Source organism: Gymnoscopelus braueri (genome assembly GCF_963280865.1).
Source record: "Gymnoscopelus braueri genome assembly, chromosome: 16".
Taxonomy (NCBI): Eukaryota; Metazoa; Chordata; class Actinopteri; order Myctophiformes; family Myctophidae; genus Gymnoscopelus; species Gymnoscopelus braueri.
This window is the reverse complement of record NC_137616.1, coordinates 21359301-21375831: the sequence shown is the minus strand read 5'-3', so window position 1 is coordinate 21375831 and position 16531 is coordinate 21359301. Positions and strand designations below refer to the sequence as shown.

General features: G+C 41.3%; 1 protein-coding gene across 1 annotated transcript in view; it reads left to right on the top strand.

The window, feature by feature from the left end:
* Nucleotides 1-16288, top strand: part of LOC308103810 (low density lipoprotein receptor adapter protein 1) — a gene marked incomplete at its 3' end in the record, with an annotated part of 49605 nt that extends 33317 nt beyond the window's left edge. The window contains exons 4-10 of the mRNA XM_080453985.1: nucleotides 5160-5274; nucleotides 6237-6309; nucleotides 6747-6833; nucleotides 8156-8283; nucleotides 9774-9808; nucleotides 15128-15156; nucleotides 16242-16288. Coding sequence (XP_080310111.1) covers nucleotides 5160-5274; nucleotides 6237-6309; nucleotides 6747-6833; nucleotides 8156-8283; nucleotides 9774-9808; nucleotides 15128-15156; nucleotides 16242-16288 — 514 coding nt within the window. The remainder of the gene's footprint in view (nucleotides 1-5159; nucleotides 5275-6236; nucleotides 6310-6746; nucleotides 6834-8155; nucleotides 8284-9773; nucleotides 9809-15127; nucleotides 15157-16241) is intronic.
* Nucleotides 16289-16531: the final 243 nt, after the last annotated feature.

The window sequence follows — 16531 nt, the reverse complement described above, 5'->3', positions numbered from 1 at the left end:
GTGGGGTTGGCGAAAGGGCCTTTCTGTGTGGAGTTTGCATGTCCCCTAGGGTAGGTACCCTCACAAAAAACATGCAGTAATCCTGGTTTCTGTACTGCCTCCCCTTGGTCAGCCGGGGCGCCTGATGGAGAGGAAAGGAACTGGTTGGAATAACCTGTTCCTTCCATGCACTACATCCTACCGGGGAAACTCCCCCATGTCAGGTGATAAGAAGCGGCCTGCTCACTCCTCATGCATTGAAGGAAGCATGAGCTCAGTTCGGGGCTCTCCCCAGGCTGGCAGAGGGAGAGTACCGCCCAGGATTACAAGCTTAGGCAATTGGCACTGGGTGAAAAAAAATAGTGGGACAAAAAATAATAAAAAAGTCAGATTCCTTAACGGTTCCCTTAAGTGAGGTACAGTTCCCTGGTGTTGTTTTGGTATGGCTAGGCTTTATGTTTGCCTGTTGTCTGTTTGGCATCCAGCATCAATATAATCACGTTCGCCATAGGTGGACATGAATGTCATGGCCGCGTTTCCCAAAGAGATTCGCAGAGATGCTGCGTAGAGATCCTGCGCAGGTTGTACGACGGGTCTTACGTGCGTCCACACTAGGGCATTCACAGAATAGTCGAATATTCGAATATCAAACCGACTATTCGACTATCAAAACACTATTCGACTATTCAAAAAAAAAAAAAAAAAAAAAAAAAAGCATTTTTTTTTTTTTTTTTTTAGATTTTTTTTTTTAGTGGCTTTTCTAGAGCAGACATGCAGCTGTGAGCTCTGGTGTGACGTCAACTCGCATTCCTTGAGTCGAGTCATCAATGCAATTGAAAAAAAAATTTTTTTTAATTTTTAAATTTTAAAATTTTTTATAATCAAATCGAATAATCGAATATTCGAATACTTTTGGGTCGAATAATTCGAATACCATAAATCACTATTCGTTAATGCCCTAGTCCACACAGGCTGCGCAGTACCATAGCAGCCACGTAGATTTCAGGTCATGCGGTAGCCTACGCAGCTTGCGTAAGAGCCTGGGACCCGGCGAAACCTACGCTCTACCCTCATTAGTAGCAGCTGGTTGTGCCCAACGTGCTATCGGTTCCCACGTCCACGGCGTTACGTGTCTGCTAAAACTACATTCGGGAGACAGAATGGCGTATCCTACTCTAGCCCTGAGTGCTGTCCTACGCAGCAGTTTGTAACGAGCGCCCTGGGGCGCTCGTAACACCCATCGTAGCGAAATAGATCTATGAAAAGACCGACCGACCACACACACACACACACACACACATATAATTTATATATATATATATATATATATATATATATATATATATATATATATATATATATATATATAAAATTACGGCCGTGCCGGTGCGTAACGTGCATGCCTACCCAAAAAAACAGACATACAAGCTGTCAACGCACTGCGACATGCCGTGTCGATAGCTTGCAGATCTGTTCTTTTGGGTAGGGCGAGCGGCTGCGCTGCTTCGTCCTCTATGCATGAACCCGAAGTTTACAAATTGTACTCTCACAGATGATCCGATCGTCTGATAAAAATATTAAGCATATGCCAAGTTAACTAAAGGTATATAAATGATGCTGAGCTAAACATGTTTCCTTAATTTCGAAGTTTTATAGTTAAACGTTATGATTAAAGTCCCCAGTTCCTCTCACAGTGACAGCTCTTGCGCTCGCCATGTTTATGAACGGTTAAAAAATCTTTTGAAAATAGCAGATCTACAAGCTCACAACGCCTCACAAGCTTGTAGATCTGCTATTTTCAAAAGATTTTAATACATATTAAATTTGGGAAATGGGACATTCTGCATATCTTTACTTTTGGTATTTTAAGTATATTTAATTTACTTGCATAATGGGGACACTTTAGTGTTTTATTTACCTTGCAGATGTCACCTCACCGCTGTAATTTAATTCATAAATATATTATTCAAAAGTTGTATTTGGAGTGGACTGCTTCAGGACATCTGACAGTTGGCTCTGGTATTTTTATGATCCATTTCACTTTCGCAAAGGGTGTTTAAACTGCTGTGTAGCGTAGGACAGCACTACGTAGTTTACGTAGGCTTTACGTAGACTTCGTCCAGGAGGTCTTTACGTGCATGTTGTCTCGCGAATGTAGTTTTAGCACACACGTAATGCCGTGCGCTTGAGAACCTACGACGATGGTGCCTCCTGAAGCCAGTTTAGATGGCACGTAGGGCACACACAGCTGCTACTAACGAAGATAGTGCGTGGCGGGGTTGCTACTGCGCAGCTGCGTGGAGGCTCTTACGCAGCTTCTAGGCTACGCATGAGCTCAAATTCGTTTGGGAAACCCGGCCAATTGACATTCAGAGCACTGGGCAGAAATCACATAGCGTCAACACACACCAATCGAGTTTTAATTAATCAGTTGGATTTAACTACTAGGAGTTGCAACTAGGTTTTAACATTGCAGAATATGACTTATCTGACCTGTCCTTCTTCAATACACTCCCTGTATCAGACCATGGCTACTGGGAGGCAAACTGGAGCCAAAAATGTGATGGAATGCATTCATGGCAGTGGGTGTGTATGTAGTTGACAAGCATAATGAATTAACACTATTTTGGAAATGTGTGAACTTTGTCAACTTAATCAGTTAATGTAATTTCATTGAGTTATCTAAATGCACAGAGTAAGTTTCTGACTGGGCGGGATGGGCACAGTATAGTAGCTTGCAAACTACAGTATAATGTTAATATTGCTCTAAATCGCATTACCACATGAAATTAATTGACACAGGTCTGACCTGTAATTAGGGATTAGCATTACTTGACTCTAGCGCCACCTCCTGATATCCAAAAGTTATAGTGTTATTATGCTATAATGACAACGGAGCGGCATCACCAGAAAGAATACTAAAATGAATGTTACAAAGTATGACTTTAATTATATCACTAACTTATATAGGGCATCCCTTCCAACTTTATGCCTGTTCACTTAAGCAATTAAGCAGCAAATGTACACATTGACTCACAGCACAGAAGAGGGGGAAACGCGGTGCTGGGTGTCCTGGGCATTGCTATATGGGTCACGCATCAATGATGCAAGCCGCAAACATTTACCAAAATGAGAGAAAGACATGACGGCTAGTTATTTCATGGTTGTTTGCAGAAGCAGCATTTTGAAGGGCCCCCTTTGAAGTGTGGTGTTCAAAGTCTTTGTTGATTTCCTTACAGTCTACGAAATTATTGACTGCAGTCCTGCTAGACACATAAATAATTCATTATTCCTGCTCGCCATATCCTGTGAATTTGAAATAAAAACCTACACCAACTGTAACAATATACTGTAGCAGAAAATGTACAGCTTTCTAGAGTAAACATACTACACAATAAGTGTAATCAAAATAACATCTGGACCTTAAAAGAAAAAAGCAACCCAGGGACTATGAGAGAATTCATATGCCTACTTTCTGCCTTGTGATGCTTAAAATAAATTAAGCACAGTGCTGAGAATAAGGTCAAGTTCGTGACTAGCATGCAAGGACACAAACCAGACTTCCAGTCAAATCCATGAGTCGAGGGAAGCAAAACCTTAAGACCTTAAGCATTATTGGTCAATACTAATCGCCCACCTAAAAGAAAAGGAAAACTAATTCATCAGCTTGGTGTTCTTCGGTCCAGTGGACACGAGCAAGCTGTCAGGGGTGAGAGAACAGCCTGGCACGCTTTGTCTGCATTGTTTTTAGATGGCCATTTGAAACCAAAGGCCGTGGCTGTGTGGATTTGCAGACAATTGGATTCTGTGAAAGCCAGATATTAGATCCAGTCTAATATCTGTGTGTGTGTGTGTGTGTGTGTGTGTGTGTGTGTGTGTGTGTGTGTGTGTGTGTGTGTGTGTGTGTGTGTGTGTGTGTGTGTGTGTGTGTGTGTGTGTGTGTGTGTGTGTGTGTGTGTGTGTGTGTGTGTGTGTGTGTGTGTGTGTGTGTGTGTGTGTGTGTGTGTGTGTGTGTGCGTGCGTGCGTGCGTGCGTGCGTGCGTGCGTGCGTGCGTGCGTGCGTGCGTGCGTGCGTGCGTGCGTGCGTGCGTGCGTGCGTGTGTTGCTGCAGTGAAATAATAGGCATGGGAAAGATCAATTTTCTGTTATTATGTTTTCCACCCATGGCAGAAACCCAGATAGTTTGGATATTTGGTTGCAATAATATTGTTTTGTGTGCATTTCTATTGCAATTTTTTACTTGCATTTTCACCTCTCGTGCCATGTTCCCCAATGTTCCCATTGCACTCTCTGCACTCTCATATTGCACTTGTTGAAAGATGGTACAGCGAATGTATGCTATATAGTGGCTTGTGCTTAAAGCATGCACGTTGTCTGAGTGTATTAAATACAAAATGCCTCAGCTGTAGCCTGAAGCATCTCTCATGGATATCACTGCTGTTCATTATTGCTCCGATCTGTCATCCCCATCTGTGAAAGTTAATCTGCATAATATTCATAACCTGTCCTCACATCATGCTGTGATTGGTTTGCTTATGCATATGCAACAGGTTTGGGCACAGGAACCAAGTTATACAACCTTAATAAAAGACAGTCTAGCCACCATGGAAGAGGTTGTTGGGGTCAATAACACATCGCACAAAGTGATAGCCAGCATCAATATAATCACGTTCGCCATAGGTGGACATGAATGTCATGGCCGCGTTTCCCAAAGAGATTCGCAGAGATGCTGCGTAGAGATCCTGCGCAGGTTGTACGACGGGTCTTACGTGCGTCCACACTAGGGCATTCACAGAATAGTCGAATCTTTTACATTTACTATAGTATGTGTTCTGTATACTGCATGTCTCATACATGTAAAGTATCACTGTAAATGCAGTAATTTGTACAGTACATACATTGATTGTAATATTTTATAATAGTATTAAAATATAGATTATTCGTTTTACATCTCATCTTTTGGGTACCAAAGTGGTTCAGTGGTTAGCGGCAAGAAGGTCCTTGATTGGAGTCTGCCTGGGGCTTCTCTGTGTGGAGTTGAGTTGACATGTTCTCCCTGTTTTCAGATGGATTTCCTCACACCAAAAAGTCATGCATGTTAGAGACAGGGTGTTATCAGTCACCTTAACCTCTGTAAGTTAACGTTAAAAAAATACATTTCATTATATCTTCTCTTCCAGAATTTCCTACTGCACAGCCGACAAAACTCAGGACAAGGTGTTTGCATACGTTTCTCAGAGCCAGTTCAATGAAACGCTGGAGTGTCACGCATTCCTCTGCCAAAAGAAGAAGATTGTAAGTTCAAAGCAACCTTGAAACTTTTCTGTTGCAATTTTGTCATGAGTCTGGTACATTTTAGTCATAGGTGGTGTGTGGCTCCATCTTGTGGTAACAGTGATACCGTAAACTTTAAGGGATAGAGTAATGTGAGATAAGCTTTAAGCCTTAAAGCTTATCTCACATTACTCTATCCCTTAAAGTTTATGGGCTCCATCTTGTGGTAACAGTGATCCTGTAAACTTTAAGGGATAGAATAAATATGAGGTAACCTTTAAGCCTTAAAGTTTAAGGCTTAAAGGTTACCTCATATTTATTCTAGCGAGATTTATTATTATTATTATTATTATTATTATTATTATTTTACAATCCAGCCATTTAGCACCCCTGTAAATAACTTTTTCATTCATGACACCCCTGAATTACATTGATACTTTATAGTACCTTTTATGTCATATGCTGTACAGTACATAAACACATACATATTTCCCCCTAAGATACAGTATGTCATGAGGAAAACTTGAGAGAATATCCGTTTCCATTAGGACAGATTGCAAATACATTTATACTTGACATTTAACCACTTGATTCGCCCCTATTCTGGGGGGAACATCTAGCAAAAATAGCCGATCTACAAGATGACAAGCGACACATTTTGAGCTTGTAGATCTGCATTTTTTGAGATTTGGTGTATGAAAAATAACTCACCAAGTACAGTGCAACTCAAGTCCGTTTTACTAAGTATAGAGGGTCTAAGTGGTTAAACTGAAGAGATATTGGTACATTCTAATTATTATCAAAGTATTATGTGGGCGGCACCCCTGGACTTGCGTCACAGGACCCTAGGGTGCCATGGAACCCACTTTGAGAAAGCCTGCTGTAGATGATTAAAATTAAAATAAACTTTTGCATTACTGTATGTTGCTTTTTGTGAGACTCCATCCATTTATGTTGCTCATTACCTGTTTTCATTTCCCTAGGCCCAGGCTGTGACGTTAACAGTAGCCCAGGCCTTTAAAGTAGCCCTGGATCTGTGGGAGGTTGCTCAGGAAGGTACGTCTGTCTGTCTAACCGGGGGAATGTTACCATGTAATGCCTGAGTCACTTGGTTGTGCAAGCTTTTTTGGGGTGGCCATAGTTTAGTTGGTAGAGATGCTGTCTGGTAATCAGAAGGTCACCGGTTTGCCATCTGAGCAGCCATCAACTGGCTGAAACTGAAAACAGAATTTCCCCTGCGGCACTAATAAGGTAATCAAATAATTAAAGATTATTTTTTTTTAAAGAAATGTGTCGCACAACTAAATCTAAATCAGGCCTAAGTTTGAGAGTTGCAGTTCTTAGAAACCCTGCAAGCAAGCAGCCAATGCTTGCTTGCTTGCAGTGTTTCTGCAAGCACTAATTAAACAAGGAAACTTATTATCAAATATAGGCGTGCCCCAGTCTGTTTGACATTCAGTAATCAGAACATTGTCTTTCCTCTCTCTCCCTAGATAAAGGTAAAAAGAGCAGGACATGCTGTACTTGTGCAACCAGTGAAGGACAGATGGAGACGTCAGATACACACTGTGTATCAGCAGGTATAGTTTGTTCTTAACTGACACACATTGTCAGTTATTATTTGTTCTTCTGATGCATATTCTCTCTCCATAGATGAACAGGGAAACCTTAGCAAATAGTATTATGCTATTAGGGGAATTATTGTTCTAATCTTACATTTTCCCTGAAAGTGAACTGATGCCAAGAAATAATGAAATTAATGCTATATTCTTTTCTGATGTCAATCAATAATAGCTATTAAAATAAGTAATATGTATGCAGTTAATAATATTCAGGTCTTTGTCATTCTGAGAGAAAGGGGGAGAAATATTAACCTCTGCTAAATTGAGTAGTACAGAAGATATGGCTGAGCAGAAACTGTTTGTATGTAGATAACAACGACCACAGTCAAATACTACAGAAAAAGATTAATACATCATTTCAGGCTTGTGTGTTTGTCATTGCAGGCATAACCCTTATATTAACCATCTAAAATGAACAAATACAATAGTATTCCAACTGGTATGTTTACATTAGAATACATTATTAGTTTAACTTCCTAAACACTGGGTTTTAATGACTCTGAATGATCCAGGATTCATGAATAAATTATTATTAAAAGTAAAATGAATCATTATTAAAGTAATCCACCCCACCCCTAAGCCCATGAGACAAAACCTGATAAGATAAATGTGATATTTGTCAGTCACGTCAGGAGCTGACATTACCTTTTTTAATTTGGTTTTGTGCTAAGAATAGTCTCCCTTATAGGTTAGCCCTGAAGCCTCTTTCATACACATTTAAAGTTGGTCTTTCATCAGACTCTGTGCCAAAAATAACCTGATTGTTGTATGCTACTACTGTCAGCTTCATACTCATTAGCGGAGCGGAGAATCTTTACAGGCCTGACCTTGTCTGCAAAATTGGAGTTAATAATCTATTCGCTGAAGTTCAGATTGTTATTTGAGAAACGTACCCTCTTAATTTCCTCCCAATTAAAAGTCGTTCTTCTCCCAGTGGTGGTGGTTTGAGGACGGAGGAGGAAGCTCTTAACATGAAAGAGAAAAGAGCATGATTTTAAATGCAGCCTTGCACAGAGAAGCAAATGCCACAGGCTTGAGTTGATGTCTCTCTTAATGTGCTGGAGACGTACAGACTCCAAGACCTTTGCTCTCTGCTCCACCATTTCTCACCTCTGCTATCCTTGTATCTGTCTTTGTGTTTTTGTTTGTCTGTCTTTGTCTGTCTACCCCTACGGCTCGCTTGTGATTTCCTTGTTCTATCCGTCTCTCTCTCTCTCTCTTTTCTCTTTTTCCTCCCCATCCTCTGTCATCCTCACATCCATGCCCACCGCCTCTCTCAGATTCAGAGAAACAAAAGCTAACTACACTGGAGGAGAAGCCCAGGCGGCCGTTTTTCTCTGCCTCGCTCAGTTCACTCTCACCTCGGAGCAACCCGACACGGAGACGACCCATCAAACATGACTCCTGGGTAGGACACAGCTCATTAGTTACTACTCTCAGACCTATGGCTGTCCTTTGGTTCTTCATGTGCACATTTGGACAGGTTATTTATGAAAGGCATTTGTAAATAATTGGTTCATGTTTCCATGTTTTTTGTCCGCTCCATATATCCTGGTATTTAAACAGTATCCTTGTCTAATCATGATCACCCGTCTCCTCGCATAAAGTGTCATGCTGATATAAGTACGTTAAAGCAGTTGGTTGCGGTAGGCGTCTTCAATCTGGGGTTGTGTCCCAGCATTGCCATGCAGGCAATGTGAAAGGTTTTTCGCTTTGAATTTGACAACTAATTGTGCTACAGTATAGTGCTTGACAATCGATTTCATCAGCTGAATCGCTGCCCTCCACACCCTCCTGTCTAACATCAGGGTCTTCAGCTCTGCTGTTGCGCTGCAGTGTGTCTACGTAGGTGGTGTGCCTCTTTCCCTTACTGACTGTGCCTTTTGGCTCCCACTGTCAGTTGAATTGCCACCAGCTCCAGGTGCCTGACCCAGTGCCCAGCCAGCCTCATCCTTCTCTCTCTGACCTTGTCTGTGACATGTGGGAGGCCCCCCGTAGAGGTCCAGGTTTCTGATGTGGTCCTCCCCTGTGACCCCACGTGCCATTCGTAGCATTCTTGTGTAGACTCCGTCCATGGCTGTACTGTTGGCATCCATGTCTCGGCCCCATACATTAGTACAGACTCCATTGTAGCTATGAACAACCAACTCTTGAGGTCATCTCCCATACAAGTCTTTTCCTTCAGATCCTGTTCCGTTGAAGCAGTCCAGGCACAGAGATAAGCAAAGAAGGAGGGTATAGCTTATACTCTAGATTAGATACTATGCAGTAAAAAGTGACATTACACAGCTATGGACAGGCCACCTTACCTGTCGGAGCTCTGTGCTCTGCAGAGCGCCCATCTGTAGTTAGTCTGTATTTTGTTCATTTACAGACACTTAACATTAGGTGGCACCATAGCCCTTCTTATTGTACATGCTGATCTCCTAACAAAAAGCATCTCTGGTCTGTTAAATAGTTTCATTCATGGGGAAGATAATTGTTTGATTAATGCACATCTCATCAGGTTGTCCATATCGATGTCATTATAAAGACTCTGCTGCTCCTGCTGCTGACTCGGTTTTATGATTGATAGTCTCGTTTGCTCTACTGTATGTTGGAGAAAATGTAAAAACATTTTGGCATAGCTTCTAGCTATAGAAAATCCATGTTGCTGCCATGTATGAATGCAATTATTCAGATATACGGTATATTGCCAAATAGCATAAATCCTGAAAAATGGGCTTATGAATATTGATTGCTTTACTGATACTAAAATTGAAGTCTTCTCCAAAGGCAATATTCAATTGTGGCTCTGTGACTCGTTTATTAATTGTCATTTGATTAAAATGTGACAATAGAGGTCGATGGGTACACTGTGGATGTATGCATTGATTCCTGTCTTTTGTGTCTCAACAGGATGTGGATGATGGCCTTGATGATGCCTTCTCAAGGTAATTTAGTTTTAAAATGTGTTTGTGTGTGCATGCACGCGCGCAGCCACGCGCGCTTCTGTGCTGCATCACTTAATACAAGGTCATACTACACTCCAACTTCACAATACCTACAGTATATTTGGGAACGGATGTCATTGTTCTTTCACTTGACACTGACACTTGCACATGCATAGTCCGTGCTTATTGTGGTCTTGACAGTGCAGACAGCATGCACAATCTCTGTGAATGTCAAGGTTGTTTCATAGTTTTGTGATCAGAGTAGCTTCAAGAACACAGTGAGCCTACTGATCACCGTAGCAATGGACTTGCCCTCTTCTGTAGTTCTGTACTTTTGTATTCCTTTTTTATTTTTTGAAGGACAGATGCAATGTTGTTTCTTCCGTTTTCTTTTCTTCAAACATACATTGGACCTACATTGGACTCAAATATAATCAAATCTTATATTTTATATTTTTAAGTGCATGGGATGGCACTCTAAACTGTCCATTTATCAAATAGGTGTTGCCATGTTTTCAGGAAGAGTTCGTAAACGAATAGCAAAGTATGGTGATAATATGAAGCATATTCCCCAGGTTCCATTTGGACAACAGTGTACATATTAGGGAAATGGCTTGCCCCTCAAAATGCATTTATTATGACTGTCGTTTTTACAGGTTATGGGCTAAATGCAGTGATAAAGCAGAAAATAAAACTGTCTTGATCAACAAGATACAAATTAGCACAATATCACATACAATCTAAATGCAGAAAATACAAGGGATAAAGGAAACAAACAAACAACATAAAACCCAATACACACACAACCCCCAAGAAAAAGAAACAAACAAACAGGAGCAGAGTGCACATTGTTTCTTGAACAGGGCCCCCACAAGCCAATCCCTACTTCATAAGAAATCACGATTACCGTTCCCTCGCCACTGTAGTGACAATACCACCTTCACACACCAGATAGGTTTGAGATTCTTGAAAGTGCACAACACCCGGCCGGACCAACCCCTCAAAATGTATTCATGGAAAGATTTACTGATCACTGATCCGAAGAAGTAATCAAGTAGTGGATGTGGTGTGATTTATCATAGGCCATTTGATATAACGCCAAATATAAGGGTCCAAATGAATTTAAATTGGAGCAGGACCAAAACTCATGGGTAAGAGTTCCGGTCTCTTGTTTGGCTTTATGCCATCATACCCCAACATCTCTCTTTTATGTGTAAAAGAGAGATGTTGTTGGGGAATTATGGCATAAAGCCTGGACTTTGAATAGTGTAGTCTGTGAAATACTTCTATTAATGTATGCCTGGAATTTATAGAACTATGGTGTATTTAATCGAGAATTGCCTCCCATACTTATTTGTAGATTTCGTTATGGAATTTACAGTCATTTTTCAGATTATCATTGGATATCATTTCAAGCCTGTAAAGTATCCTACAAGAAAGAGACTGACCCCTTAGTGCCAGGGTTCAAGCTGTTAACAAAATAATGGATTTGTTTCCATGCTGAGGGAAGTATAATTGGATTATTTAAATACTGTAAGTTTGTATCTTTTCCCTAACTGAGTTATTAAGTAGCGGAGGGAGGGAAAAGTGACCACATGTTGCCAGTCCAATCTTAAGCCATCTGTCCTTGTATTCCACGACTGGTAGCCAGCCAGGCAGGGCTGTTAGAGAATCATGGAGGTGTGCAGCTTCGTGCTCAGACCCTGTGTAGACTGTCCTCTCACACGCTGCGATTGCATCAAATGGCCAGATGCTGCAGATACCCGACAGTCCACTTGAACACTTAACACACATCATCATGTGACAGACACACCGGCAGAAAGACAGAAAAGCGATGATCATTTGTCAATCTATTTTTGTAGTGTTTTGTTTTATTTCTGATCTTGGGGAGGCTGGGGAAAGCGTGGTACCCTTCACCATCTTATTTGTAAAGTGTAACATTTGTACTAGGTACTTACTAATTATTTGTGTATTATAATTTTTTCTTTCTCATTTTGGTTTCCAAAATGTACTAAAAATGTAAGTACTATACGCAAGTATATCATAAGTATACTATAAGTATTTCAAATATTTAGTTTCGTCTTTCAATATGAAACTGTTGCTTCCATGCAGCAAAGCGTTTGCTAATAGAACATCTGCTCTCTAGTCTCATTTCAAGGTTACAAATTAGTTGTTCAAGGCCTTGATTGTGAACTAGCCCTGACTATTTCAGTTAGGGACGCTCAAGTCATAAATTAGACATTTAAATTAGATTTATTGCTACAAATGGAATACAATTATACTTGGTATTGATGGCTCCATTCTTTAAGATTTTCCCTGATTTAGCCAAGCTGTACTAAGCTAAATCATACATACCCTCATTGGTATACAAGAGTGAGCCTAGACCCTAGAGCAAGACACTGAATTCTGTTCAACTTGAGCCATGCAAGACTGAACTAGAAAGGTGGATAATATTTTTTTGTATATATCCAGGAATCCATTAACAACTTAAGGGGTATTTTATGCTTCGTCACACAACGATTTCGTGCAAAAATGGCAGATCTGCAGCTATAGGGGCCTATAATGCCCAAAATAGATTCCTAATCGTAATTAGTAAATAATTGATTATCAATTCTTTTTTTATAATTGATTGAATCGATTAGTCTGTTTAATTGTTACAGACCTACTGTACTGTACCCTGCATTTTTACACACACACACACACACACACACACACACACACACACACACACACACACACACACACACACACACACAGTAAGTGGGCCCAAATGCGCACACTTCACAGTCAAACTCTGACAAACTACCAATAAGCTGCCTCTTATGTTCTCATCGATCGCCCTCAGAAGTTCATTCTACAGAGCATTTCACTCTGCAAAGTTCTACACTACACTACAGGCAATAGGAAATGTATACCAGTGGTTCTCAAACACGTCAAGGACCCCCAAATGTTGTTTGTATTTGGCCGTGGACCCCCATTTTAAAAGATTTTGTGCCAGAAACCCATAAGAAAATAATTGTCAAGGTTAAATATATGTATGCATTATGTACTGTATGTAAAATACGTATTAAGTGTTAACTGTTCCTCGCTTTGCTGGGGACCCCCTGGAGCCCCCTCAAGGACTCTTGGGGGTCACCTGACTTGTATATAAACGACCTACTTGAAAAAACACAGAACACTCCACGCAGTCTTTTCATTTCCCCATATAATCAGCTAAAGTGTGTGTGTGTGTGTGTGTGTGTGTGTGTGTGTGTGTGTGTGTGTGTGTGTGTGTGTGTGTGTGTGTGTGTGTGTGTGTGTGTGTGTGTGTGTGTGTGTGTGTGTGTGTGTGTGTGTGTGTGTGTGTGTGTGTGTGTGTGTGTGTGTGTGTGTGTCCATGCATGCTTGCATGTATGTATGTGTGTGTGTGTGTGTGTGTGTCGTACAGCACTGCACCATTCTTCCAGATATGGAGGAGAGGAATGGAGGGATGAGTAGTCCTGACATTAGAGAGCTGGCAGCTCATTAAACTGTGTCGGCCCCCAGCTAATAGATCCACTGTGATGTTGGTGGATGGGGACGATTTTGGTTAAAGCAAACAAATAAATGTGAGGCAGGTGTGCAGGTGTGCATGTGTGCGTTATACATTTTGAAAGACAAAGGGGAATGTCAGCAGTTGGTGTTCAGTGTTATGGTAAATTATGCATATTGATCATGTCATAACTAAGTAATAATTTGTCTTGGCTTCAGTACACAATGAATACAGGAAGAGGGGTAATGCAGCCTGCTATCGAGTTCCTTCTCTGCAGGCAACATTCAGTACTTATGCATTTTGATTCTGATCATTTTACCATTCTGTGTTCTGATAACACTTTCTATGAAAACCATGTCTTTGGGTACTAGTGTTTTCAAAGCTTCTTTTCCTTATAATGCTTCATAACAAGGCCTCGGGGCCATGCAAATCGGGAACGATGCAAGTCGGGACTAAGCACCTCACCTATTGTGTAATACTCCTGTCATCTGATGTTCTTGTTCTACCCGTTGTCAGCTCCACGCGCATCGCATTTTGCGCATCGCATCGACGCTTTCTTTCGCTTCACTATGACCACAGCTCTCGTACTTTCTATTCTGTTGCACATGCTGCCACTTGTTCTTTTTTGTATTCGTATTTTTTTTATTGGTGAGACATACAGAGATGAGATAAGATAAGGTTTAGTTATCATTGTGAACATATCACCATGGTTCTTTTTTACTTTTATGGGACATGACAAAACACAGACCGGACTGAATGTGAGAAAAATAAAAAAATAAAACAGAAACAAACAAAAAGAAAGTAGATTAATAAATAACCAAGATACAATGGGGAGAAGTTTACATCAGAGTATCTGAGTCGCTTCCTCCTCAGAATCGGTGCATCCTCCGCAGACCAGCGGTCAGACAGATACAGATGTCCATGGTTTCTCTGTACTCAGAAACCATTGGTCTGATCAAATTGCCTCTCTGCAGTGCACACCCCCGGGTCATATGGGACACACATGGCAAGTTTGAGGCCGTTAGGTTAGATGGCGCCCGACACATGACAGTGGTAATTGGGGCCGTTAAATAAAGCAATGACATTCCTGGAGGCATAAGCAGAAATGCTTTGGGTTTTGTTGTTTCCTATACAGATGGGGTAGTTTCCTGTTCAGATTTCCAGGCTTTATACAAAATGATGCCTCACTAGCTCCTCTAAGGTGCTTTCAGTCTCGTTCTCAACCTCAGAGATTATGGAGTGTTTGATCCTGACCTTATACAGTAGTTGCACACACACACACACACACACACACACACACACACACACACACACACACACACACACACACACACACACACACACACACACACACACACACACACACACACACACACACACACACACACACACACACACACACACACACACACACACACACACACACACATACCACTATAGTGACATATGAGAGGCTGTAACCTCTTTTAAGATGTTATTTATTCTCTCCCTTTTATAGCAATCCGAACAGCCAGAGGCCATTTTAAACACCACAATCAATCACCAACCTCATGGGTAGCCGAGGCAGCGTTTGTTTATTTTTTGGTTATTTTGAGCTCCAATTGATCCAGCAAACCAGCTTTCGTAGCATTATCTCAAGGTGACTTCTAGTGCAGAGGTTATCAACCTTTATGGGTACTGGATCCCCCGCATATTTTGAGCAGTCCTGAGGAGCATAGCCTTTTTTGACAGATCTGTAGTGAATGCCCTTTCCTCGTTTTGAGTGGTGTTGTGCATGATTTGTTCTGTCCTTTATACCTGGCATACAGCAATATGGAGGTAGAGGAGATGGACACTGGTAAGTGAGGTGAGATCTTTTTGTTTCAGATCATCCTTGAACTGCATGTGGCATAAGACCAGGGTTCGATTTGCTGGGGGAGATGGGGGGGGGGGGATTAATACCTTTTGATATCCCCCCTTATTAATTTTTATTGTTGGTGCGGATATGTTTCGCCATGCCCGTTTCTGGTCAGACTGTATTAAATGAATGCATTTCCTTTTGGGAAATGTAGACTGTCTGATATTTAGGTCTTATAGTATCACAATTGAATTAAACATGTATGTTAATCTCATTAACCCTGGTGTCCCTTTTTGGGAATTGATTAAAAAATAGCTGTAATAGCAGATCTTCAAGCTCACATTGCAACATGACACATTGTGAGCTTGTTGTCTATTTTCACCTTTTGTTGTACGAAGAAGTACTGTACATTTATGGCTTAAGTGTGTTAAGAAAATGTCTCCCCTGTTTTTTTCTTGTTTTTTACAAATCGAACCCTGCATAAGACCATGAATATTGAAAACCCCACCAACCCCATCAGGCCTTCTTTCCTCTGTCCAGTATTTGCTGGAGGAAAGTGACTTCAGCATCTTGATTTTACCTAAAAGCATGTTAATAAAACTGTTGCTTCTGTAGTCACTTAAGCATGAGGTCTTCTAGTAAGCAACAGTTAGTTCCATTACATTACTGTATATGTAGCCATTCAGTTGGTATGTTTGATCTCTGTCTGTCACTGTTGGTCAGTTTTGGCAAAATACCTCTTTATATGGACCTCCCTTATTTGCTCATTGTCATTCCATCATTCAAATGCACTGCACTACCCTGCCTTACCCTTGCTGTTTTTTTTTTCCATTTCTTCACTCTTTCTTTTGGTTGACCTCTTCGTATATCCTGTTGATGATATGCAATGAATATGTATTTTCTACCTCTGACCTCTAGCAATTAAAGTATATTTCCCTCCACCTCTACCCTCTGATTGCTCTGTCTGCTTCCCTGTCTGTGTCCATCTGGGGTGTCTCTCTCTCTCTCTCTCTCGCAGCTCTCTCTCTCTCTCTCTCTCTCGCTCTCTCGCTCTCTCGCTCTCTCGCTCTCTCGCTCTCTCTCAGACTCGCAGAGTCCCGCTCCGAGCCAGTCTCTGACGATGCAGCTCTGAGTTTCCGGGGGGTTTCCCTTGAAGATCCCTTGTCCATGAGCTGTCACAACTCGGATGCCACAATGGCAGCTCAATGTACAGCACCACAGTTCACGCATGCCACAAAAGGAATCAGTTTGCCAAAATGTAGCACAACCCCCGAAACCAGCTCAGAAGACCGTACAGCAGACATCAACTGTGCAAACAGCAGAACATTCAACACTGCCCCCCACTGTCCCCAGTGTGCAGCCCGAACCACAAGAC